Raw genomic sequence first — 24157 nt, 5'->3', positions numbered from 1 at the left:
AAGCTTAGACTGGATATTAGATAAAAATTGTTCACTGAAAGGGTTGTCAGACGCTGGAACAGGCTGCCTGACAGTGGAGTGGATTCACCATCCCTGGAGGTATTTAAAAGACATGTAGAATATCTGAATATCAGAGGTCAGGCTTCCTGGTGTTTGTTTGTCCCAACAGGAACACCAAGAGTCACCTGCAGAAAAGGCTGAATGCCAGCTGATGTAATCTTTGTGAAATGAATATGCTTCTCATGAAAATTAGTCTGCGCTCAGCACAAGTTAGCGTGCTTTATGCTCAGCTGTAATGATGCCATAAGATTCCTTGAAGAAGGTTTATAAATCTTCTAAAGACAGCTTTCAACATTCTTTTATTTATGTCATTAATTTATTCTAGTGCATGCAAGCATCTGTTACAGGTTTATAGTGAAATCTTACCGAAATAACAGGACAGTGCTCAGTTGTTAAAGCTTCAGAGCAACAGAAAAAAAACGTTAGAGGCTGTGGTGGAGTAGGTCACTGGGGAAGACTTTGTTGCCACTCGCAAGCTATTCAAACTGGCATAAGCTTGGGAGTGGCTTTGTTTGGGCTGGTAAGAGACCTTCCAGTACTTGAAGGGGCTTACAGGACAGCTGGGGAGGGACATTTTACAAGGTGTGTAGTGATAGGATAAGGGGGATTGGTTTTAAACTGGAAGAGGGGAGATTTAGGTTAGGCATTAGGAAGAAATTCTGTAGTGTGAAGGTGGTGAGACACTGGAAGAGGTTGCCCAGGGAAACTGGATGCCCCCTTCCTGGAAGTGTTCAAGGCCAGGTTGGATGGGGCTTTGAGCAACCTGGTCTTGTGGAAGGTGTCCCTGCCCATGCAGAGGGGTTGGAACTAGGTGATCTTTAAGGTCCCTTCCAACACAAACCATTCTCTGAGTCTGTAAGTAATTATTATAATAAAAATTTTCATTTGTACTTCTCAAAGCACTGAGTCAAGATAGGTAGGTTAACAATTCCTCTTTTAGAGGGAGGAATATGCCAGCCTGAGCTAAATTATTTGTACAGGACTGAGGTTTCAAAACAGAAACTGGTTGTCCCGATGTCCTAGTACTCCCCTGTTGCCTCTGGGTAATTTGATCTGCTGTTTGATTAAAAATGTCTTGATTTGATAACAGCAGGTGTATTGTCAGAACAAAAAGGTAACCAGCTTGCAGTAGGTAAATAAACCAGCACTGTGAAACCTTAGTTCACTCTTGTCAGCTAAACTGAGAGCTATGCCTGGATGCATCCGCCTGGATATCCTCGTGCTGTTTCACCATATGCCTTAGCTTTGGCATAGCTGTTTCAAAGGAGAGAAGCCCTTCCCTTCGGAAAGGTTTTGCATTGTGTTGAGACTTCACTGAACTGGTCAAAATGTGGGGGGATGTTGTGTGTTCATGGTACAGTTTCCTAAGAAAAAGATGGCATATTAAGGCCAAAGAGTAATACACATCAGATGTTTACTATGTTTTGTTGCTATTTTTGGAGTTACTGGGGAAAGTTAAGGGGGTCTGTCTCCTGCCTACAGTGGTATGTGTGCAGCATGAGACATAATAGCACAGTTTCCTTCTCTCTCCCTATTCTACCATCATAAAATGGATTTGAACCGTTGACCCTGGAGACTTCTGTTGTGTCAGAGGGCTTCTGATTCCTGTAATCTTTGTCATTTCTGAATCGTTTGAATGGGTGTTTGAATTCACTCATTTTCAGTGGAAGTTTTTTCTGAACAAAGAGTATGAAGTGTTGTGTATTTTGAGCCCAGCACTCATAATTTAGCTGAACCCCTTCTTTTTGGGATATCTTGTAGTTAAGCAAGAACTTACCTTCCTAATGAGCTAATTTCTCAATTTCCAGTAAAAACAAAAATCACAAATATAGCTGTGTTTAACATCAAACTAAGCCTTCGTTGATCTGGTTTGTTTCAGCTATTATTTGGGAGCAGGCTGGGGAAGCAATAGGTGGAAAGAGATCAAGCACTATTTCAGAAAACAATAGCTTATTCTCATTGTAAGCTGACAGGTAGCTAAATTGTGTAATGGCATTTTTTCTTTGTAGAAGATAAATTTTCCTATAAGTAAACCTGCCCCTTAAGCTCTGTTTAGCCTATTTTTAGTCATCCTCTTTGTGTCTAGCTTGCTCGTGTAGTGTCACTGCATTTAACAACCTCCTGTCACAATAAAGCATGTCAATCCTAATACTATTTTGGGGAGAGGAGAGAGCAGGAAGCAGGAGGAAGGGTATTCAGATGACATGCCTTCCATGTGGCGATCACAAGCTAAGACATCAGAAGTCCTGGATTCAGAAGAAGGTGTGAATACCTCATGGATGATGTGATTGAGTACATCATTAAAGATTAAGGCTCAACTTTGTCATGATTGTCTCAAATACGAGTATTTTTCTTCCTTTAGCCATTTTCTGCTCCCTAGTGCCACAAAGGATATGCAGGGACCCTGTGACGAGAGCCAGCACCTAGAGCACGGAGTTTGTGCATTGACTGTGCTGTGTGTTTGTCCATAATGTGGTCTTGGTACCAGGACCCTGGATGGAGTACTGGCCCATGGAGTGGCAGCAGATGGTTGTCTTCTGTTTGATTCTGTTCACCTTTTACTGAGTCCAGGGAAGCTTTGCTTACTGTATTAAGGGCGTGAGATAAGAGGCAGCATGTAGTTAAAGGCTATCACAGTGTCCATAGCTGCTCTTCACATGACTTTAAAGTATCCCCAGATATTTTTTATCTAACGTAGATACCAGTAACTTACTCTAATACTAAATCAGAATGCGTTACATAGGACACATGGCTGACTGCTGTATATAGTACTTTTTTCCTATTTTTGTTTGTTTTGTTCAGGGGTTTTTTGATTGGTTTTGGTTTGTGGTGTTTTTTTTCCAAACGAGAAAGTGGAGCAGAGAGATGCACTCCTGAATTCTTTCTTTTTCTGACTTACGCTGCCTTTCTCCTGCTTTCTCTTTTCAGGTCAGTGCTCGGTTCTCAAAACGGATCCAGACAAAAATCAAGGACCTTCTGCAACAGATGGAGGAAGGGCTGAAGACAGCAGATCCACATGACTGCTCTGCCTACACTGGGTGGACTGGTGAGAAAGCTGGAATTAGACTGAAGTGTGTTTGTTAAATGATGTAATTGGGTTTATTCACAGGAGGAGGTTCTGGAGAGCAGTGTAGGAGAAAGGGACCTGGGGGTCCTGGTGGACAGGATGATGACCATGAGCCAGAAGTGTGCCCTTGTGGCCAAGAAGGCCACTGGCATCCTGGGGTGTATTAGAAAGGTTGTGGTTAGTAGGTCAAGGGAGGTTCTCCTCCCCTTCTATTCTGCCTTGGTGAGGCCACATCTGGAATATTGTGTTCAGTTCTGGGCCCCTCAGTTCAGGAAGGACAGGGAACTGCTGGAAAGAGTCTGGCGCAGAGCCACAAAGATGATTAAGGGAGTGGAACGTCTCCCTTATGAGGAAAGGCTGAGGGACCTGGGTCTCTTTAGCTTGGAGGAGACTGAGGGGTGACCTCATCAATGTTTACAAATACACTAAGGGGGAGTGTCAGGAGGATGGAGCCAGGCTTTTTTCAGTGATGTCCAGTGATAGGACCAGGGGCAATGGGTGCAAACTGGAACACAGGAGGTTCCACGTAAACATCAGAAAAAACTCCTTTACTGTGAGAGTGACAGAGCACAGGAACAGACTGCCCAGAGGTTGTGGAGTCTCCTTTGCTGGACACCTGCCTGGACACCTTCCTGTGTGATGTGCTCTGGGTGACCCTGCTCTGGCAGGGGGGTTTGGACTAGATGATCTTTCGAGGCCCCTTCCAACCCCTAAGATTCTGTGATTCTGTGTGATTCAGTATTCTCACTGCTATCTGGAATGACTTCCATTGACTTCTGCAGACAAAGTTACAGAGAGATAATTGGCTTTTGTATATTTAGATCTTTGTCTTGCAAAATAAGTGGATTTTCTAAGGCTGCTCTTTCAGTTTACCCCTTGTTATTAGAAGGTTTTCTTCAAATAAGTTATTTTCACCTTTTTATTTGAACTGACTGTTAGTTAGCATTTGTCTAATGGTAACAACATCTTCTAATCATTTTGTGGGGAGTACGTGGGGGGGAGGTGTTCTATGCCCAGCAGCTTGGAGTCTGGAATATGGGTAGTTTGGCTGTGCTTGTTCTTTGTCTGCACAAAAATGGTAAAATGAATGTGTGAGGAGGGGGAGTATGGAGGTGGGATTGCAAGATTGTGAAGTTCATGAAGATTAGCAGGCAAATGCTGGCTATTGCTAGGCACCATTGTTCATTTAGCATTGCATCACTGATACTGTCCAAATGTGAATGAGCCCTTTGGCCCTTGAGGCAGAGCCTGCAGTTGTTGAGCCTGATGCAGCCACTGCTCTTCGAGCTGCCAACATGCTGCTTTTCTGTCTAGGCCTCTTAAGTGCCACTTTGCTATTACAACGGCATATCCTATTCCTGCTCTGTATAGCTAACACTTTAGGCATACTTAAGCCTTAGCACTGCATGTTTGAAATGTGCCCTGAGGAGATCTCTTATCTTTGTGTCGTGAGGAGGAGCAGCATGTACAAACTCACCAGGCTTTGCCTGTGCTCAAGCTTAATTCTGGCAGTGAAAGGGTAAGATTCTTTGCCTTCTTCTTGATGTTTTAGTACAGATGGTGCTGTGGGTGGATAGGTGGGGAAGTTTTAGACAACTCAGACTTAAATGATAGATGTGTTTTAAGGTCTGAAAGTGAGTGGCTGCTAAGTGAGTGCAGAAGATTTCCAGTGATGGGCTTTCTCATGCTGACATTAAACGGCTCCTGGGGAGCTGTGTTCTGACACTGTGACTGACAACTGAGGTTATGGCTGATAAACCAGAGCATGCTGAAAATGAGTCATAAGCTAAAAGTAACACAGCCATCATTAGCTGAAACAAGAAGATAGATGAACAGATAACTCAGTCTAATGAGAGTGGGGTTTTTCCATCCTGTAGAAGGATAGCCAACTATGTCTTCGAGGTTGTAAACATCTTTCAAGGCTCCTGTGGAAATGACTCTGAATAAAAGTATTTAAATGATCTGGCTTTTAAAATACATGGTGCATATACTTTCTTCCCAGACTTGCTCCTTGCAGCATTTTGATAGTGTGCAAATATTGGCAGTGCAGTCCTGAGCATTGGCTTGTACTTTGTGAAACACCTTTAGAAACTTGGAGCATATACTGTTGTCACATAACAATCGTAGGACTAATGTTAAGAGTCCGTCTTGCTTATACAAGTACCCTTTGTATGTGACAGGCATCTCGGAGGAGCCATGTTAAGGGCAGCATAAGAAAGGGTTACAGAAATCCCAGTAAATAGCCCACAAGTTCCTTTGCTACTGAATTGGGCTAACAAAGCCCTGCAGCTCTCCTCCTGGGCTCATCTGGAAAGGACTGTTCAAAGCCAGTCTAGAAAGCATGTGTGGATGTACCAGCACTCCTGTGGTGCTGTTGTTCTTGTACATCTCAGGCAGCCTCTCTGTGGAGCTAGGTTGGCCTTGTGTGTACTCAGCTTTTGTTATGGCTCAGGAGAGGGCTCTTCCAAGTTTGAAGTGAGTTTGAGATGCAGTATGGTTTGGAGGTAAATGTTTTGCTTGTGCACATGTATGCTTGCAGTTGACCAATAAACATCCACTTAGATGGATTTATTTCACTTTCTTCAGTCTACATTGTTGTCATATTTAGGGTTTGTTTTGTTTTAATGGAAAACTGTGTAATGAGTTTAATTAAGTGAAGCTTGATATTACCTTCTGGCATTCTCTGAGGACTTGTTTGCTTTCTGGCTTTTACAAACCAGCTTAATTGTAGAAGCTCATAATCTTGTTATGAAATACATTTAGGGGTTATAAAGTACTTGGCAAGTTGAATGCAGAAACTCAGCAAAAGATTCTTTTACAAATCAAATGGAAAATAAGTCATTTGTTGCACAGAAGAGATGTGTATTATGCAGTCAATGTACTTGGTCATACATATGCTTGTAAAGCCCAAGTTCTTGAGTCTTCTGTGATTTCTTCACATGTTGGTACCTGTATCATAAATTTTTCTCCATTCTCTGCAAATTGTGAGTTTACCAGTGGGCTTGAGTCTGATAATTTTTGTTGTTGTCACAATCCAAATTGAAATGTAACCTAAAGAGATGGCCTTCCCTTTGCATAAGCTAGAACCCTTGACTGACATGCTTTAAGTGTCCAAATACCTTTTTGCATTTGAGTTATTGGTTCAGAGGCAGTAAAGAGAGGAATATGATATACTTAGAAGGAAAAGTATACAAAGCTATCTCTTTTTTGTGTGGTTGCAGGTGTTGCCCTCTTATATTTGCAGCTGTACCGTGTCACAAAAAACCAGAGCCATCTGCAGAGATCTCTTGATTATGTGAAGAGAATCCTTCGCAATCTGAATGGCAGAAGAGTGACTTTCCTCTGCGGTGATGCTGGGCCACTGGCAGTGGGTGCAGTGGTTTATCACAAGCTGAAAAACGACAGTGAATCTAAAGAATGTGTTGCCAAGTAAGTGGCTGATGGTGGAAAAAGCCATGCCTCTCATTTGTAGAGAGCGTTGGTTCGGTAAGATTACAAGTGGGGTTTTGGTGGGCAGGATGAAAAGAAGGAGATGCTTTCTGCCCTCATACATTCTCAGTGGAAGAATACAAAGTAGGCTTTGTCTTTACTAAAGCTAGCTTGCACTTGATTCATATTTAATGGGTTATCTGGAGTTCTGTATTGCTGCAAGGAGAGGATGTCCTGGGCGTATCTGTAGTGCATACACATTTGAATTTTGTTGCATGGAAGTGACATTTAACAAAAGCTCCACACTTTTTGTGGGCAATATGTAGTGCTTGTGCAGGATGTGATGCTTCCTATAAAACATGTACATTGCAGGGATCAGGAAACATCCAGACAGAAACGTGATACATCGGATTGATACGTAACACAAAGATTTCATAAAACAAAGAGGAGGTAGTTTCTGAACGGTCAAAAACAAGGGCTTTAATTAGGTCAGAGCACATGAAGGATTGCTTGAAAAAAATCCAGCCTCTTCTCAGAGTAATTTAAATGTAACAAATGTCTTGAGAAATCCCATTTAGATGTAGAGCTTCCTTGGAGAACTGACTGTCCCTTTGCTGGTACAGAGCTGACTGCTGTAGCCCAGAAAGGGCTGCAAGCACTGGATCCCTGTGGGGTTTGTATTCAGCCCCAGCAATCCACCTGCTAGCAGTTCAGCAGCACACCTAAGGCTGCCAGAATTTGCAGACTAGCCTTGTGTCTTCATCTCCATTCTGGTTTATATTTGGGAATATAATTGGTCTCTTTCTAATCTAGAATCTTAGTGTTATTAATCTCTGCTGCTGTTCCAGAATGAATATTGCAGTTTTGAAAAGGATCGTAGGTTTGGGTTTTTTTGTTTTGAGTATACTTGTGCATGTAGTTCTGGATGCAGCTAGGAAAGCAGTGTTGTTGTAAGGCAAGAAGCACGGGTATGGCAAAGTGAGATTAGTAAGAAATGTTTTTAGTCTCACCTCTCCTTGGAGTGTCATTTCTAGAAGGATTGAAAAGGAGGTTAGTTTGATTGTTTCTTTTCGTCCTTTTTTGTTTACAAATATATTCATGACACCAGCTAAGTGATACATTATAGATGTCAAAATGTAGTCTATGATTATAGTTTTAATTTTTTACCTTGTAGCTGTCTAGTTGTATGATTTTATTAATAAAAGTTAACAGTTGATGGTTTAAAAGAAAATACTTTAATTCTAAGTCCAACATGTAGTTCCAAGAAAAGAACGATAATGTAAAACTTTTTTTGTGAGTAGCTTTTCCGTGGTATTAAGCAGTGACAGCATAAGCAGTGTCCCCCAGCTGTTGGGATCAGTGTTTCTATTCTGGCATGATGTTAATGCTGATATTTCTGCTGAAAAATAGCAGCTGAGTGGGACCTGGGAATTTAATTTGGCCTTCATCCAGATTGTCTTGCCTGCTACTCCAATTTAAAATATGATCATCTTCATGGTTTCATCTAATTGCCAGTTTAATCACAAAAAAATAGGAAGATACAAGGAGGGAGTGGGCAGAAAACAGATCTCTGCTTCACCTCAATTCTAATACAGACTAGTGGAGTAACAGTAGGGAGTCCCTTTGGAGCAACAAATCTACAGTTACAGGTACTCACTTTGGTGAAATTCCCAGAGGCTCTAGGAGGTTTCCCTAATTGTTGGAGTAGTGCTCCAGCCTCCTCCAACCCTTCCCTTGCACCCATACATCTGTTTCTATCTGCACAAAAACTTGGTAGCTGTAGTAACTCTCACCTGACTCAGAACTGTTTGTCAGGGGTAGCAGGCACACAGAGCTCCTGTGCATAAACTTGGCAACCAGCTGAACTGGAGATGACTGAAAGGCAGTTGTGGAGCTCCAACACTGATTCTGCCTCTGTTTTGATTGGTGGCTTGTGCAGTACATAGTCCAATATGGTCTCTAGAGAAGATGCTTTCCCTCCCCGCCTTCCTTCTCCAATGCAGGTTGCTGCAGCTCCAAAGGACAGTCATAAGCACAGATGCTGAACTTCCAGATGAGCTTCTTTATGGCAGAGCAGGTTACCTATATGCCTTGCTGTACCTGAATACTGAAATTGGTCCGGATACTGTCCCACAGTCTCTTATCAAAGAGGTAAGATACTTTTCTCTTTCCAGTGTCACAGCATCACTGAGGTTGAACTGGAATCATTTCTTCGCATAATTCAAGGGATTAAGAGAGGGATACTGGAGAGGAGAGGAACCTAGAACTGGGAACTCAGTCTCATCCATCCCTCCAGTCTCTTCCCCCTTTCCCTGCTGCCCAGCTGAGACTGAGGCAGGCAGAAATTTGGAAATGTTTAAGTGAAAATAAGGAGAATTCAGTGTGGGGAAGATGCACGTATTCTGCAGGTACCAGAGAAGGCAGGCCTGGAAAAAAATGAAGTATTAGATGAGAAGTATTTATACGTAAAATTTCTACTCTTAGAAATGCAAGTGATTCCATCATTTAGGAAAAATTCCATTTCTGTCTCAACACTTAAGTCCAAAAGAATTGAATATCATTGTCCTGTCACTCTTTATTGTGGCTTCTCTTTTGCTGTGTTTTTAGTCATGACAAAGCAAAACCCTCTGAATCACAGCAAGCGAGACGGAAGGAATGTGTTCTCTTTCTCAGGTAATAGATGCTATTATTGAATCGGGGAAGAACTTTTCCAAGGAGGAGCGGAAAACAGACCGTTGTCCTCTCCTGTACCAGTGGCACAGGAAGCAGTATGTTGGAGCAGCCCATGGAGTGGCTGGGATCTATTACATGCTCATGCAGGTAAGAGTGTCTTTTGTGGGCTGGGGTGAAACACCAGTGATTTCTTGGTTTGCAGCAAAGGTTCTTATCTTCAGCTTTCATGCATGTGCAGTGTCGTGCTGGGTCAGGGTCCCACAGCTTGGAGTTAGTCTCTGCAGCACAAAACTGTGCAGAGCTGCTGCTGCTGTGCTACCTGGGGACATGTCAACCCCACTACAGCCATTTTCTGCAGTGATCAGGGTCTCAGGCTGCTCTAATTTACCGTGCCCTTCACTTCCTGTTTTCTTCAACAAGGTGGTCCACCCCCTTCTGGCTAATTCATCTTACTGGCTTCCATTTTGCCTTTCCTGGCTCTGCTAGATTTTCTGAGAAACATCCAGTCCTTTAAAGAAACCTGTTCAAAGGCTCCATCCTTCACTTACTCTTCAAGGCTGATAGCAGAAATAATTGCACAGTGCTTTTTGGTTTCAGCAGAAGCTACTGTGTCTACATGTTAAAATTGTAACTGTCTTTTCCTTTACACATAATTGCTGCTTTTAAGAATTACCACAAAACCATTGTTTATGCAGCATTAGATTACTGTCTTTTCATTGTACATTAAATATTGTGAGTCATGCAGACTTGAGTCATCCACTGCAGTAGATGACATATCGGAGTCCATCACTTCCCCATCCCTCCTACATGGAATAAGGAGGATTTTTCTGTGTTCTCTTAAAGAATTCAGGAATTGATTTGTTGAATGGTTGTTTGATAACAAAAAAGGGTGTCCAACATAGCACCTGAGATGTGAAGGCTCATCGTTTCTGTACAATACCTTTATGAGGAAACATGTATTGCTGGATTTACTTAGAGAAGAGTACTGGAAGAATAAGAGCTCAGCAGGCATTAAATAACTCATCCGGGAGATATGGAGGGAATTCTGAAGTGCTAACTAGAGAATCTCTAATCCTAAGCCCCTTTCACTAACCCTGCTTATGTATTTTTGCTCTTGGCAAGAGAGTCAAGACACATACCTGTAGGTTACTTTCTTGCTGTTGGGAGTAGGTGCTTGGAACCTCAGGAACTTGGGCAAAGAATTGCGTTGTACTCAGATATTCTCAGAAGCAAAAGGTGAGAGGGAAGTTTGTAAAGAGTTCTGCTTTTATTGGATTAACCTCCCAAGGACAGACATGGTGGGCTGGACTAGGCTTGCTTTGCACAACTCGAGACTGAAGGCATTTATTGCTGGTATCCATCTGCTTTGCCTTCTACTGCAGGGGTGCAGCAGGAAATCAGACCCCAAAACAAAGCTTCCCCCAGAGCCTCTCTACCCCACAGGTCAACATCTGAGTTAGGTATTGATCAGCTCCGGGATGTTCTTCAGGATAAGCTGATCTGTATTCAGGTGTACTTCTCATTAGCAGTGTGAGGGTTTCTGTTCCACTCAGGAAAGTGCAGAGGTGGAGTTTTCTTGAGGGACCTGATAGGTAGAAGGCTGGCAAAGCTTTCCTGGCTGATGTGATATAGAGGCTCTTGGGTTTTTTTCAGGTTACTGGAAATACAGCTGCTGACAGTCTTTCACTTGACTGTGAGACTGTCAGTTTTGACAGTGTGCTCACCTGTGGAATGCAAAGGTGCTGGAGCTGGTGGAAAACAGTGAAATTGTATGACATCGTATCAGCAACAAAGACAAGTTATTTAAAAAAATAAGGAGGATTCTGTAGGCTACAGTTTCTGCAGCTGTTCCCACAGCTTGCAGGAATTCCAGAAATTATATAGGCTGTGTAAAAATAGAGCTCTTTGTTATGAAAATACTGTAGAATGGGCTGGTAGAGGAATATGGCAACTGAGAACAACTGCAGACCCAACAGGTACTTGGCTTCTAAACCTTTACTTGCAAGGAACATACAGGTTGATGGATATGCTCTCCTTTTGGCAAGGAGTTAAACTAAACAGAAGAAATGAGAGAAAATTCAGAAAAGCATTCTAAGGATGAGTTTATAGTGCAGAGGTGTTAACTGCCTGGAGAGGTAGCTGTTGCTTCTGAAATTGGAAATGCAGATTTATAGCCCATAGCTTCAGGGAGTTTTGCTTATGATGGAAAACATTAACCTTCATAAAACCTTTGCCAGGTATGCCCCTGCATATACTCTTCTTCATTTACTGGGAAATAGGACAGGTTTGTCTACATTTGTTATTTTTAAAACAAAATGTGTAACTCATTGTGTTTTGTGTATTATGAGCCATGCATCTGTAAAACCATCTTTCTTGTGTAAGTGTTTACTATTTTAAGATATACAGAGAGGCCTTTGAGTCTTGAAATCTATATTCTCTTCCCAGTTCTTCCATAGCCTTTCTGTGTAACCTCCAGTAAGACAGGTGACAACTTGGTGCCCCAATTTCTTTGTCTCTACAGTAGCTGTAAAAACACTCCTCACAAGAGTATTGTAAGCAGAGGTTAATGAAATCTGTATGAAGTGTATTTGGAGCAAGGACACATATGTAGGATACTTGAAAATAGATCATAGAATTAACTGTTGATACACGATTTGTTACTACTTTTGTCTATGGTTTTGATAGTGTTTTTCTTAATGTTTTCTTTAGCCAGTTGCCAATGTGGACCAGGAGACACTGACAGAGCTGGTGAAGCCAAGCATTGACTATGTACGTCATAAAAAATTCCGATCTGGGAATTACCCGTCGTCACTGAGCAATGAGACTGACAGACTGGTTCACTGGTGCCATGGTGCTCCCGGAGTCATCCACATGCTCATGCAAGCTTACAAGGTGAATCACTCTGTGTTCATATAGACCTTTATTTTTATAGAGAGACCTGGATGCAAGGGCTGTCAGATGGTAAGGCTTGCATTTTACATCTTTCTAGATCTAGATTTTCAAACCAGAACCCCAGGCTAGGCACATTAAAAATCTCGAAATACTTACATAGGTGTGTTTCTAAAAAGGAAATAAATGGGTAAAATTGTTTCTCAGGATGCTAGTAGTTACTAGACTTTCTTGGAAAAGGACCATGTATTTAAACAATTTGATATCGAGTCCTGAGCGTGAGAACATTGACCTAAATTATTTGAATCTTCATCCCAGGAGTTTTAAGAATTATGTTGGTTTTCAAAAGCGTAGGTTCATGTGTCTTGCCAAAGAACGTCTTCCACAAATTACTTCATTATTAACATACAGCTCTAGGGATCTTAATGTCAGAGCAAAGATCCCAGGCCCCTTCTAGGGCATAAATATAACCACTGAGCCACCACAAGCCTACTGTTTGATCTTGTCCGTCTCTCTTGCGTTGTGCACTTCTGATTTGCATGATGTCTGAAAGTATGCCTTTTGATTACAGTTATGCAAATTGTTTCTGCACTTGATGGCCCTCCTTGGCAGATCTCCTGGTTGGCTTCTGGGTGGTCTGATGAAAACCAGGCTTTGTTATTAGAATAATTACTCATGCTGGTACCTGAAATATGAACTGTGAATCTTTTACACCATTGCTGAACGTAGCAGCAGTCACCATTGCTTTTTCTTTGAGCTGTGGTAGGAGATTGACTTAACACTGCAGGCTTCTTTTCCAGTCCTCCCTCCCTTCTCTGTCAATGCAATGCTTTCCCCAGCACAAACAGTTTTGCAGGGAATAAGAGGGATAGGACCAACTTCTCTTTAGCAGTCTCCCTTCTGGCCTCGTTTTATGTTAAAGATGATGGGGCATATGATGCTTTTCCTTTACTCATTATAATCTGCTTTTTGAACAAGAAGTAAGAAAAATTTGAGTATGTTTTTCTGGCTGTGCTTTCATACCAAGCACAGAGGCTTGTTTTAACAGACAGCAGTGTTTGTCCTTGAAGTCAAATGTTGTTGCCAGGCCTTGATTTGAATGTTCATAGAATGATGTTACAGCTAAGTAGCTGACAAACCGTGTTCAGAGAGAGGGACTTTTCTTTGTCAAACTTGTGGATTTAAGAATCTTGCCTGTTAATTGCTTCTTACCTTAATTAAATAGCATCCTCGCTGGAGATGCTGTCTGTAAAGGACTAAGTCTACAGTAGTGCATCAGTTACTACTCTTTTTTGTCTTGTTGATCTGTGGAGTGACTTAGGCAAAGGGGAGCAGAATAAGCAGTCTTACAAAGGTGGAAGTCTGGTGTTCATCTGAACTAACTGGTTTTGGTTTTTGCTCTCTTGGCGGACTCTCTGGGTCCAAAATACACTTCAGTTGCCATAAACTTTGTAAAGTTGGTCCTTTGCCCAAACTGGCTAGTGCTTCTGAGCGATTCTAATATAAATACCAATCAAGGTAATGAAATATTCCTACTTAAACTTGTGACAGAGAAGAGCCCTGTGCTACGCAAAAAGATGTTCTCATACATTTTTGACATGGAATTGAAGGCAGATGGTGAGTAACCAGCAACAATTATTCAGAAAGGCCAGGACCTAGCCCTTTAGGACCAGATGTCATGGCCAGTATTCTGTGTTACATTTCTTGGAGAGAAGAATTACATTTCTGTATTTCGAATCAAATAATGCAATATTAGGGAATTAAGGTGAGAAGCAAAAAAAGGCCATGCATGCTTCAAATAGATTACAGGTTTTAGAGCCAGGGGCCTTGAACTCGAGGGGTTTTTACCTTGGGGTCCTGATTTTGGAAACAGGAGCTTCAAAAGATCTTGCTTCTCATTTCTCTGCATGGAAAAGGAACTTAATAAGAAAATAAATTTGAGCTTATGATAAATGGATTAATAAAATTGAAAATAAATTTAATATTAAAACCCCCACACTAATAGCAAAACATCTCTTGCTTTTGTTTTCTTTAGTACTTCAATTTATGTGCATTTGTTTTCTGTTTTATTCCACAGACCTTTAAAGAGGATAAATACTTGAAAGATGCCATGGACTGTAGTGATGTCATCTGGCAGAGAGGTTTATTGAGGAAAGGGTATGGGATCTGCCATGGTACTGCTGGCAATGGCTACTCCTTCTTGTCTCTCTATAACCTAACTCAGGACAAAAAGTACCTCTACCGAGCTTGCAAGGTGAGCTTTGAGCATCCCAACAAAATTACTGCTCCTTTTCTTTCACATCATAGGAGTAAATTGCAGTTGGAGTAGGATGAGTTTTGGCTAGATCTAGAGCTGGCTGGCTGGCTGGCTGTGTGGGACAACCGTGTCCCATCACTTGCTCCCCTTCACTAACACTTTGACTGGACAACTTCAACTGTGTATGTGGAACATGCACCCTCTTACTATGCAGGGTGGAATGTAGAAATGTTTTGTGAGAGGGGAGGATCTAAAGACACATTCAAAAGAAAATAGTCTGAAAATCAGCCTGCCTGAACAATAACACTCATTTTATGTGGTGCTAATTATTCCATTGAGACATCCACTGTTGTCCTTAGCTTCTCAAGTGATATTGTTTGTAGTCTTTTGTAATTACTTGTTTTTAAACTAGTGTCTGTTTGGGCCTTTTGGAGATCTGAATTGCAGTTACTAAATTGCTCACTTAGATTTTTTTCATTAATACAGATGGCAGAGAAGGATACACTTGGAATTTTTCCACTGGTGTTGTCCAGGTTTTGTGCTTGGCTCTGAATGTGCTAGTTAGCAAAGAAGAAGGCTTTCTCAGCCTCTCTTTCCTCATCTCATAAGACTAGTTTGGTTTGGTTTCTTGGGGATTTTTTTCAGCCTAGTTAATGGATATCAGGTTTCATATTACATACATAGCTATTTGGCTGAGGCCTTTTTAAAAGTTCTGTAATGGGAAAGTTGTGGGTTGCTTCCTAGATGTTTTCAGATGAGTGCTGGCCATATGTAGAGTGAAGCTGTTGTATTCATCTCCACTGTCAGCCTATCCTACATGAGCAGAGCTTTAAAAGTTGCTGCTTGTCTCATATTTACCAAAGCCTGACACCATGAGAAATCCCTTGTTACCTCTTAGGAGTCATGAAATTGTTTTGCAAATGAACCAGAAGAGCATGAAAGGCCAAGGCTCACAGAGACCCCCTGGCTTATTCTTCTCACTCTTGGCTTCACAGCTTTTCTCCAACATTATCAGACAGGCTCCCAGGAGGCTGAGCTGCTCCTAGCTTGGCCTGCCTGTAGGAAGAGAAGGGAGCTGTGGTATCTGGGGCTCTGAGGTATCTGGGCACAGAGAGCATCCGAGCCCTGTGCTCCTCAGCATTGTGATTAAACCACTGCTGATGGCAAGCATGCTCACTCTGTGTGACAAATAATGGCAGATGTCTTCCTGCTAGAATATATATATATGTAATTCTTTTTTTCCTCTTGGCTTAACGAAGATACTAGTGTGCCTTACTGGATCTGTGAGTTGTTCTGAAGCTATGAACTTGTCAATTATGGTTGTGCTTCTGTGCCCTGGGGTGCATTTTTTAAATTTCTGTTACAGTTCCCAGGCTCGCAGTAATAATAAAGGCTAGTATGCAATAAGATGTTGCAAGAATTGATTGTAGTTCAGAAACATGCCATGAACATGTTTTGTCCTCACATATAAGACAAGATCACATGGAGAGTTAAACCTTGGTTTGAAGATTTATACCCGTGGAGGCCCCAAAAATGTTTCATCGGTTCTCAGTAACAGCGTGGACCACAATGTTTGTGGGTTTTTTGCTGGGTTTCCTTAAAACATTCACACACATGCACACGTGCCTAGCAAGAGAAGGAAAATACATCCCCCAATAAAGATTTAAACAGAACGGAATGGGGAGAAGAAGGGAGGAGGAGATGCCACACTTTGTCCTCCTGTGGAACAGGTTGGTGGTTCTGGAGGCACACTCACACCCCGTATAGCTTTGCCTCTAGAGCTGAGGGTGATCTGTTTGCTAACAGGTTGCTGTAATTTTAAGGGGAGCAGGGAGAGACCCCTTAGTTCTTTGCTTTACAGGAATCTTGGCACTGTGTTTTGCATAAGCAGTGGTTTGCTTCCAAGCACAGAAATACCAGGGCAGCTTGTGTCCCCCTCTATGCTCTGGGGAGCCATAAAGGAGAAATAGGTGGTTGTTATGAAACTGATCCAGATGTGGTTCCTAAGTCATGAATGTCTAATGTAGCTACTGCAGCAGTGTTGATCAAACAGAAGAAAGACATTGTTAACTCTTTTAATGAGATTCCATCATCTGCAACAAAATACTGATGACCATGATTGTCTAACTGCATTTAGAATGATTTTTCATAAAGCTTGGGGAGAGTAAATTAATAAAACTAAGCAGTGGCAGGTGGAGATTTAATACTCTAAATTGGTGCATGGAAGTGAAAAAAAAACCAAAATGCAATTAACAACCCCAAGTCCCGAGTATGTGGATAAATTCAGCACCAAGAAACTGGTATTATAGTATTAGAAGAATGTTACCCTTGAAACTGAATCTGCCTGTCCTTGTGGCATTGTTCATTGATGTGTAGCAGGGCTGATTTACAGAAAAGGACAGCCCACCTAATTACGTTGTTACTAAACTGAAACTTGTGCTGTGGAAATAGAGATCCTGAAACCTAATTTCAGCCTTGTCACAGTTGAAGTGGGACAGATTTGATCACAGACAGTGATTTCTGTGTCGTATCTTTGCTTGCCCAATTTGACATGTAGTACCTAGTAAAGATATGCAGATACTCAAGCTTGCATTTAAGGGTCTTACAAAGTATATGATTTTGTTTAATGTTTTCCCCAGTTTGCTGAATGGTGTTTGGAGTATGGTGCACATGGATGTCGTATTCCTGACAGACCTTATTCTCTCTTTGAAGGTAAAGTGATGGTATTGCAAATGGCATTGTATTATACAGGAAAGAAGGGCAACCTTGCCATTTTGGCACATGCTTAGCAGTTGGGAAATCTTTGGTGGGGTTTCTCTACTATTAAAAATAAACCCACCCCCATCTCTGCCTAAAAGAAGGTTGGGGGAAGACAAAATAATTCAGTGTCACAACTTGCACTTTTGTTTGCATTTCAGCAGTTCCCAGTGTCAAGCCAGTGCTGGTGTCATTCTTGAATAAAACTCTGCTGTGCTGGTTGGCTTAAAGCAAACAGAAATCCAGGCAGCAGTTCTGTCACAGGTGTTGTAGCTGAGGGACTGGGCAGAGGAGCAGCTGTGGGTAGGGAGTCTCAAAGTAGTTGCTGGCTTGTCAGAACCAGACCTTCTCTGCTGCAGTACTACAGCAAGGAAAACATTTGAAACAGAAAATAAATGTAGAGTTTTTAGAGGCTTTTCTGTAAGTTCAAGGATGTTGCCACATAGTTTTCTTGAGCTCTGTATTTCTTGTAGATTATTTTCTATTCCTTAATGTTTTATAAACACGGTAGCAAGGAATCACAGGCCCAAGTAGGATTTAAAGTGCTGGTACTTCACAAACAGTGAGCCTAGTGTGCCACCTATCAGGAAGATGTGAGATTACAGCAGACTGAATAGAATTATTTTACAAATAAACCAATCCAAAGTGTGTACACACGAGAGCAGTAGTTACATGCATCCCTTCTAAATACACAGTAACCATCTTAATGTTTAAGGGAGAAAAGTCTAAGTATTCTAACTCCTGAGAGCTCCCTTGCATGTATGTTGTATCTGTCCTGTCTATTGTATAAGGCCTTTGAAGTCTGTTGAGGTGAAGTAATGCCAGCTGTAGGATGGTTTGTGCTTTCTTGCTGACATACAACGTTAAGTTTTTTAATGCCAATGATTTCTTTGTAGAAAAATCTAGACTTTTCAAATTTGAGACAAAAAAGTCTTAATTTTGATGAATATTTTTGTAACCAAAATTGTGCTTGAAGTTGCCCAGTTCTGCATGTTATATGCACACTGCAGAAGTTGCATGTGCATCTTGCAGGACTGTCTTAATCATTTCACTTGCATCAGATGCTGTATTTCAGGAAGGTTCCTCTGTTTGTATGTGACGAGCTACTGATAAAATAGGATTTTAGCTTGATCATAAAACTGAGCTTGTGTTTGTATACTGTCCTGCTGTAGACTGTCTCTGCTGTCTGTCACCCTGAGATGATGGTGCTGTTAGTGCTTCAGGCTCTGGATGACCTCTTTATGAATAGCAAACAAATGAATCTGTACCTCACAAGTATAATAAAGTTTTGCCTTTGTTTTTTTCACCAGTGAAATGATGAGCAAGAGCTGCTCAGATTCTGAGGGACAGTCCAAATGGGGATTTACTTTTTCTGAAGAGAAGTAGCATTGAGGTTGTGCAGCTGAAAAGATGGTGGTAGAGAGATCTTGGTTCTTGCCTTTATATTTCCCAAGTGCAACTTGGTTTACTGGGCAAAGTACAGATGAACTTGCCTTTCTATAGTCTGTAAGTTCACCTGTTGGAAAATAGATTCTAGTGAGGAGGTGTTCAAACAGGTGCTGTTGCCTTTGCTTTCAACTGTGCTATTTTAATGTCAAAGATACACAAAGTTCTCTTTCTCGTTACATTTTAGGCATGGCTGGAGCAATTCACTTCCTCTCAGATATTTCAGTACCAGAGACTTCCCAGTTTCCAGCGTTTGAACTTGGACCCCAAAGGAGGGAAAACAAAGTGGAACAGGACAGCTAAAAGATCATTTGAGAGGAAACTGATGCCAAAAGAGATGGGACTGTTTAGTGCCTCTGATACTGAACCCACTCAGCCCTGAACTGAAGGATGGATTAACCCTTTTTTCACTACCCCCTGCCCCAGAGGACCATGAAGTCATTAGAGCATGTACAGGAGAAGCCACATTTAAGTTCCGTTGAAGTGACATGTTCAGATGTAGGACAACAGAAGTCAAGTTTTGAACTTTCTCTCTTCCGTTGTATTTGTCTTCTTCAGGTCTTTGACATGCTCTGCATGTTTATTGGTGTTGTCTGTTGAGTCGAGTCTTTTGTCGTTAGCAAAAAGCTGGTCCCTGTGTGATTCTCTATCCTGTACCTTCGTGCATGACTCACAACAGCGGTGTTGCTCACTGCAGCGTGGTTACCCAGAGAGATCCACCTTCATGCCAGAGTTTGCTGCAGGGCAGTGCCCAGCTTCACTGGAGAGCTGGCAGTTTCAAAAACAGATGAAAAACGTTTTTGCAGTCCTATTTTTCTGCATTTTTCTCCTCGATCACTAGAAGCTAAGATGAAGGAGGTAAGCCTTTTTTTGATGTAGAGGTAAGAGGCCACCTCAGTTTTCAGAAACTTAGCAGGTTGGAATGGACCTGACTTTGTCTTTTGCTTCTGCTGTGGGAGGTTTCTTTTAGAAAGCCTGAAAAGAGAGGCTCCCTTGATACCTGAACCTGATTAGTGTGTTAAGCACTTGCAGCACAGTGGACATGGTTGTCTCCACCTCTGCAAAGCCCCCTCCCATGGCACAAGTTTAACAAACTGAAGGTGTAATCACTCGTACTAACCTCCTGCTGCCACCAGGAGCAGAGCAGGGGCAGCATAACTGTGCTTCTCCTCTTCTGTAAGAGGATGTTTAATAAACCTGTCCTGCAGCATCTTGTATGCTTAGTGAGTAAAGGAGGGCATCAGGGCAGTTTCTCGTGCTGGTGACTTAGGATGACTGTTGCTTCCAAACCAAGGTGGTGATTTGTTCTGGGCCCCTCCCTCCCTCTCCTCCCACCCCGCTGTATTTAGCCCATATAGTATGATAGGACTCACCAGCTGCTTGTGAAGGCTGCAGAAAATTTGTGAGCAGTATGAAACCGTTGCTAGAGTAATTACAGTTGATTTAATCTTAAAATCCAAACAGAAAAAGCCCTTTGCCTTTTGTTTTAACTGTGCTGCTAGTGCTTTGCTTCCCCTTGTAGTGTGGTGGGGTTGTGAAATACTAGACCTACCTCCAGGTGCTCCTGAGGATCAGGCTTTTGGTTTGAGAAGAGCACTGGGACATACTGGAAGTACACTTGGAGCAGGCTTATGTGTTGCAGATAGCAAGCAGGCTCACAGCTTGGGAAAGGTAAGGAAGTGTAGCACACACTCACTCTCTCCAGCTCTGCTGTCATCCTTCCCCCAGGTCACCTTGTGCTCTGTCATTCCAGGTGCTTATTTTAATTGATACCTTTTGTTGGGTGCCAGTGTGACAGATGGCAGAGATTTTGACCTTTCAGATGTGCATTGGGATATATGTGACCTGTGGGCCATCTGCTGAGTGCCACTCTGTGCTGTCAAGCTTGGGAGATACATCGTTGCCCCTGCGTAAATCTCTGAACAGTCGTGGGTGACTTCTTTGAACTTAGTATATTATCTGTTGCCAAATCCATTGGGATGTTCATAATCTCCACATTCAGTTCTCCTGGGCAAGAGCAGCAGTGCCAGTGCAGGGACAGCTTAATGTCACAGTGTAGCTCATCTTCCGGTTTGTCAGGTAGGACTAAGACAGGAGCAGCAGCAGGACTTTTCCACCCCTCTGGCAAAGGGCAGCAGATGAGGTGATGGGGCACCAAACCCAGCTGCATCTGAACAGTCAGGGATGAGGGCAGCTGCATGCCAGGCAGCTGGGGGGAAGCAAACTGGAGCAAAAGGCAGAAAGGGGAGGGATCACAGAAATGGGAGGAGCCGATTACAGGAAGCAGTGCACAGAGTGTACCAGTAGAGGCCGTATCAAATGAGATGTTCGTCCTGTCAAGCATGCTAAAGTCTGCTGCTTCTTTCTTCAGCCTGTGGGTGACTAATCCTGCCTATAGATAAGCCAGGGAGGAAACTGTCCCAGGGTCAAGTCTCGGCACAAATCCTAGCAGAAGAGGTAGGTGGCATCCCTGATCTTGTTCGACATCATCCCACCATGTTTCCTTCTCCTCTGCTGGGAGTGCAGAGCATGTGGGAGGGGTAGCAGGGAGGAGGCTTGCCAGGTCTGCAGGAACTGCCTGCAAACACAGAAGCCACCAGGCCCCCTGGCAGATCCTGAGCGTGCATCCTGCTGACCACTGAACTTAGAGGGTCAACGGGCACGTTGTTTCATTCAGTGATTATATACATAGAAACCTCCTTGGCTGCTCAGCTTAGAGTGGCACCTGTGGGAGGTCATTTTGGCTAGCTGGAACCTAAGGGGAATTAAAGCTTGCTGGTTTAAAAAAAATATGTAGGTATATACACACTTAGAACAGCTTAATACTGAGCAGACCTCTGAGATGTGTGAGTACACCCATTGAAACAAGGAACAAGTCAGCTACCAGCTCATTCTGTACTGTAGGCAGCCTGCTGATGTGGTGGGGCCTGGCACAGTCTTTCCCCATAGAATCCTCTTGGAATTGACAAGACTACAACTGTAACATATCAAGTCAGGAAGGATCTGACAGTATGTCTGCTTCATCTTCCTGACATGACTTTCCCTGTGGCTCCTCCTTTCTGTTTGTCACACTGCTGTGATATCCAGGTGGCCCATTTAGAAAGGATACAGCGTGAAGGTGAAAAAAAATGTATTTCATCAAGGCACTATCCCATCAAACTAAAATGTGGAAAATGTCTTAATATTCCCTGGTTTGCTTTGTCCGTGTGTTATAGTCCATCTGTTGCAAAAAGCAGTTAGTGTTTAAAATGGAGATGCTCTTTGGGCAGAAAAACGGGGGGGGGGGGGGGGAAATGCTGATGTTTTGTTCTTTGGCTTTATTAGTAAAGATCAAGCTATGTGGTGGTTAATTTGTGTGGTTCTGTTGTTGTTTTTTTTTTTTCCTCTTGTACACCATCCTTCTTCCAGCACATCTGTCCCACTGATCAGACTGCTGAACTGCCTCCCAAGCTGACAGTCCTGCAGGATGGAGCACATGCCAGAAAGTGGCTTGTTTTTTAACCTTCACCTTTTGCTAGCTTTAAAGATACTGCTGCTGCTCCAGGTGATTTTTAGTGTGCATTGCTTAGTGCCTAGTGTTGCTTTCCTTTCTGGTCACATAGGTCCTGTTGAACAGTTTGCAGCTGAAGCCTGACTTGTGAATAGCTGATTTTTAAGAGCACACGTATGAAATCTCTCTGTCCAGCTGCCTACCATCTGTTTTCCAGCCTTGGGAAAGCTTGATGTTTTTCCCTAACTAGGCTTTAACAGAAGGAAACTTCAAGTACACTGCAAGCAAGGGGTGGTATTTCTGTTTCACAAAGCCCCAGGTGCCACTCATGGCCCTCTGCCACTGAAAGCAGCTCCTGCTTTTTTTGAATTAATAGCATTATTTCTGGGCTGTAGGCAGGAGCCTGAAGATAATCTGTACAAGTTCAGCTATCGCTGGACAAATGCATTAGGGCATTTCTAGCAAAGAATTCTCTGTAACATCAAAATAGGGTAGAGGAGAGAGATGGGAGGAAGCATCTGTGCTGCATCTCAGGTACTAGCCAGGCAGCAGCCTGCTGCCTGAGCTCTGCCCCATCAGGGAGCTGGGATGCAGCAGGTTTTTTTCCTGGTTGAATGGTTCACTTCCCCCCCTTTGTTCTCCTTGATTTTATGTCAACTCACAGGCACAAGGAGCCAGTCTCTGAACAGCAGAGCCCTGATCTTCTGCATGCAGGGAGCAGTATTGACCTGTCTTAAACCACTGCTTCTCCATGACATCTGCAAATGGGCTGCTGAAAATCCAGCTGTAGCTATTAGATAGCTGGGGTCAGACAGCAGGAGAAAAACAGGTATAGGATGGAGCTGCACACACCTGTCTTGTGATTTCTCTTACTACATAAAGCCAAAAATAACTAAGGGGCTGGGGTGGAAGGGCTGTTAAAGTTGACACTGTTCCTTCTGCTTTCTCTGCTGTCCCCTTCACCTTGCAGCACGTGGCAGCTTGGGATGGTGGCTGCCAGTTGCACCTCTGCTTTTTAATAGCATTGTTATCTAGCAGTTGCTTCACAGAAACAGCCTTATGCTGGATCTTCCCCTGTCTGGTCTCTGTAGTAGTTTCCCTGTCCCAGGGGACACACAACTGTGAAAGCCCAGAAGGCAGCTCAGTCCCCCCCAGGGATAGGAAAGGGCTCCCACAGCCACTGGGCCTGCAAAAACATCCTGGCCCATTTTTCTTAGCTATCAAATTAGCAGTGATGCAGTGATTAGACCAGAAAAATAAGAAAATAAAATTAATTTTAAAAAGTCTCTGCTATCTGACAAGATATTTGGTCTTTTTGGCTGACCCTTATGCCAAAATGTGGCTTCTTGGGTATATGTATATAAAACTAACCCATCTGAGGGTTTTGGGCTTGTTTCTTTGAAGTAGGAAGAAATAGCAACACACCTCTTTGGCTTCTTCACACAGGCTGAAGATCTTGTTTGAAAACATAGTTCCCAGCTGTTGTTTTTCACAGCAGTGTAAGCCCTCTCAGGGCTCTAAAGAAAAGGAAAAAAACCCCCAAAAAAACCCCCACACAAACCAAAACAGCTTGTCACTATGTTATGTTTCCCAAAGTGCTAATGAAACACAGCCACAGCTGCCTGGCCACCCCAAACAGAAGTGGCAGGGTTGGTACCATCCTTGTCAAGCTGGGTCCTATTTATTTTTATGAGTCAGCCTGCTAATTACTGAGAGGCACAGAAGGCATGGCAGGATGCTGCAGGTGACCTTTGCTCCTCTCCTGGATACTGAGTCACACCAGGAAGAAGGAGGTGGAGGAGAGAATCGAGACTAAAAATCCACATGTAAGATGTTGGTACTTCAGCAGCCTCGGCCCAACAGCATGGCCTTGAGGAGCTGCCTCACCCACACCTTGGCAGAGGTGGTTCAGCTGCCCTGGGCCTGACAGCAACTGAGCAACTGCTGGGGCCACATATGTGCTGGAAAGCTGAAGCAGCAGCAGCAAGACCTTATGAACCCTCAGACTGCAATGAACTGAATTGACCCATTAATACAGAGCCTTCCCTCAGCAGATATAAAGCAGTGAGCGTGTTGGTGTGAAGAAAGT

The 24157-nt window shown here is 42.8% G+C and overlaps 1 protein-coding gene across 2 annotated transcripts in view; it reads left to right on the top strand.

Annotated features, from left to right (window-relative positions):
- Positions 1-21928, top strand: part of LANCL2 (LanC like glutathione S-transferase 2) — a 30084-nt gene extending 8156 nt beyond the window's left edge. For both annotated transcript variants that reach the window (XM_051610556.1, XM_051610557.1), the window contains exons 2-9: positions 2989-3106; positions 6349-6556; positions 8560-8707; positions 9230-9376; positions 11939-12121; positions 14196-14372; positions 17015-17087; positions 18766-21928. In XM_051610556.1, the coding sequence (XP_051466516.1) occupies positions 2989-3106; positions 6349-6556; positions 8560-8707; positions 9230-9376; positions 11939-12121; positions 14196-14372; positions 17015-17087; positions 18766-18881 (1170 nt within the window). In that variant the 3' untranslated portion in view covers positions 18882-21928. The remainder of the gene's footprint in view (positions 1-2988; positions 3107-6348; positions 6557-8559; positions 8708-9229; positions 9377-11938; positions 12122-14195; positions 14373-17014; positions 17088-18765) is intronic.
- The last annotated feature ends 2229 nt before the right edge of the window (positions 21929-24157 follow it).

Source organism: Apus apus, chromosome 2, assembly GCF_020740795.1.
Source record: "Apus apus isolate bApuApu2 chromosome 2, bApuApu2.pri.cur, whole genome shotgun sequence".
Taxonomy (NCBI): domain Eukaryota; kingdom Metazoa; phylum Chordata; class Aves; order Apodiformes; family Apodidae; genus Apus; species Apus apus.
Note: the sequence above shows the minus strand (reverse complement) of the source record. Positions and strands in the feature narration are given on the sequence as shown.